General features: G+C 39.1%; 1 protein-coding gene across 2 annotated transcripts in view; it reads right to left on the bottom strand.

Moving 5' to 3' along the window:
- The window catches only part of tcf7l1b (transcription factor 7 like 1b), a 76,199-nt gene that overhangs the window by 16,867 nt on the left and 56,832 nt on the right, over positions 1–2,500 (bottom strand). For both annotated transcript variants that reach the window (XM_081349501.1, XM_081349500.1), the window contains 2 exons: positions 857–989; positions 670–772 (listed from right to left, as the gene is read on the bottom strand). In XM_081349501.1, coding sequence (XP_081205627.1) covers positions 670–772; positions 857–989 — 236 coding nt within the window. The remainder of the gene's footprint in view (positions 1–669; positions 773–856; positions 990–2,500) is intronic.

The following is a 2,500-nucleotide window of genomic DNA, read 5'->3' as shown; positions in this document are numbered from 1 at the left end:
TTCCCTTAGGAAAGTTTTCCTGGTTGCATTCGCACCCTCAGTAGGAACTCTGATGTGACGTGAGACGCGCTTGTTGCTGGGACTTTTATTTTGACGGCGCTGAGAACGCCAGAGCCTGAGCTCACAGTCGCATTCTCCTTGTTCATTAGTTTACGATCTGTCTGACAGTCCTGTCTTATACGGTATTAGATAGAACTGGCATGCATAGAAAGTAGACATTAATGAAAAGTTATTAGCGTATGTTGTGTGTTTGATGTCCAGAGTTGCTGAGCAGAAATACATAATCATGTTTCTCTTGGTCTCCTCAAAGTCACATTGGATTTTCTCCTCAGTGTAAAGGTTAAGAGGTTCATCTATCAGTGTTTTACATGTTTGTAGAGTTAGTTTGTGGAGTAAATATATAGGCTATAATCTGTGTTTACACAGCTTTTTTTAAAATGGCGGGTGCTGGTGTTTCACGTGCGTTCGGCCAATCAGCGAACACTAACGTCACTGTTAGTTCCTATAGTGCTGATTTAGACCGACTCTGAAGAGGGAGTAAATTATTTCCTCCAAAAGGAGTTCCTAGAACTAAAATCGTTCCTAGTTCCTGCGGTGCGAACACGCCAAAATCCGGGAACTATGAAAAGGTTCCTCCGGTGCGAAAGCCTCTTAATAAGGGATACTCACTGTGGGACGAGCCAGCCCAGTGGGTGCGGGATCTGCCCCATGGCCCCAGGGGACAGTGGGTAATAGGGCGACAGCTCTGAGGGGTGAGGGGTCCGAGGAATACCTGGACCAGAGGCACACAGTCAGTAAGTCACATGATTAAAAGATAGAAACACAAGTTAAGGTGTGTCAGAAGAGTGTGTAACACCTGTCTTTGGGTCCAGTATCTCTGGCGAGAGGTGGGCTGGAGGAGTTCCTGGAGAGAAGTGTTCATTGCTGTAGGTGATGAGGGGGGTCAGGGGGTGCATGTGCGCATGCTGGACCACCGGGACCTTATTAGACTGAGAGAGAGAGAGAGAGAGAGAGAGAGAGAGAGAGAGAGAGAGAGAGAGAGAGAGAGAGAGAGAGAGAGAGAGAGAGAGAGAGAGAGAGACGCTTTATTAAGATATGAAATCAAAATTGACCCTTTTCTCAGTGGTGTTTGCAAGCGTAAGCATCACTATTACTCGTATGTAGGGTTAGTGAACTGAACAACATTCAATCGGTACTTACTAAAGCAAATAATTCAATAATTTAAGACTTAGTCATTATACAGTGTGCATCAGCAACCTTTGTTCCAGATGTATTCTTCCCATAAGGGAATTTTAAAAATTTATTTTTTAAGAGTTACAAGCTATGAACCAAAACAACCAGCTATGAGGTGAGGCACAACATTACAAACTTTGATTTGAAGAAAACATTTATTTGAAAATTGGACAAAAAGGTACAAGACTGTGTACTTAACGGCTTTATTGAGGAAAATAACTACAATCCCTTTAAGCATTGCAAATGACAAACAAATAAAGAAATACATTGAATTAAAGATGTTGATATTAGATTTATTGAAATATTTATCAAGCATAAAATATTGAAGTAGTTTGAGAGCGTAGGGAAAGACTCTCTGATTGGTTGAGATTTCTCTGCAGAATCATGGGTAATGTAATTTTTTTTTAAGCAGGAGTTCAGCTGTTCAACACGATTAATTAAAAAAATAAGTGGAAATAATGTAAGCAGATGGCCTCAACAAAATCATATACCATTAAGTTATTAAGTAATTGTTCAAAATCAAATCCCCTATGGAGAAAATGAGTGGGACTTTAATGTCCAAGAACCTGCCTGTTTCACTACATTCATCAAATATATACATCAAATATATGAGCTTTTTCTACATTTGTAAATGTATGCCTTGAACACTTGATGCTGTTAGATACCCATAAAGCACTGTTTACTTTGCTCTTTACTTTACAACCGACAGTGTACTTGTCTTGAATAATTCAGAACCTGAAGCAATGACACTTAATTGAAAAAAGCTTGCCAGTGCCATTGAATCTGTTGTGCATTTATAGCAGAATGTGTGTCAGATGTAGAACCACAATGGTTCTTGGGTAAAAAGAGGCCAATGGTTGCTTATGTATCAGAGGATATCGCATGTGTGGGTGACAAGTAGGACTGCACGATATTGAAAGTGCGATATGCGATAACTCTGTAAATAATGTGATATGCGATACGATAATGTACAAAACAGAAATTGAATAATGAAATATAAAAATAAAACAGCTTAGTTTTCACGGTATGAATTAAACACTGATTCTTATTAAAGCTACAAAAGTTATTCAGTCAAGAGCAGTGAGTGATTTTCTCTCCGTCTTTTGTTGTTTGATCATCGTTAATGACAGACGGCATCAGGTTTATTAGGCTCCTGTCACTTTAAGAGCTAATGCACAGATCCAATATACTGATACACACACATTTTCTTTCTCAACTGTTTACTTTCACTTAATATAACTGACTGTTTATGTGAATATTCACTAAG

Source organism: Scardinius erythrophthalmus, assembly GCF_964197995.2.
Source record: "Scardinius erythrophthalmus genome assembly, chromosome: 20".
Classification (NCBI taxonomy): Eukaryota; Metazoa; Chordata; class Actinopteri; order Cypriniformes; family Leuciscidae; genus Scardinius; species Scardinius erythrophthalmus.
The sequence above is the reverse complement of the archived record's forward strand: the minus strand, read 5'-3'. Positions and strand labels throughout refer to the sequence as shown.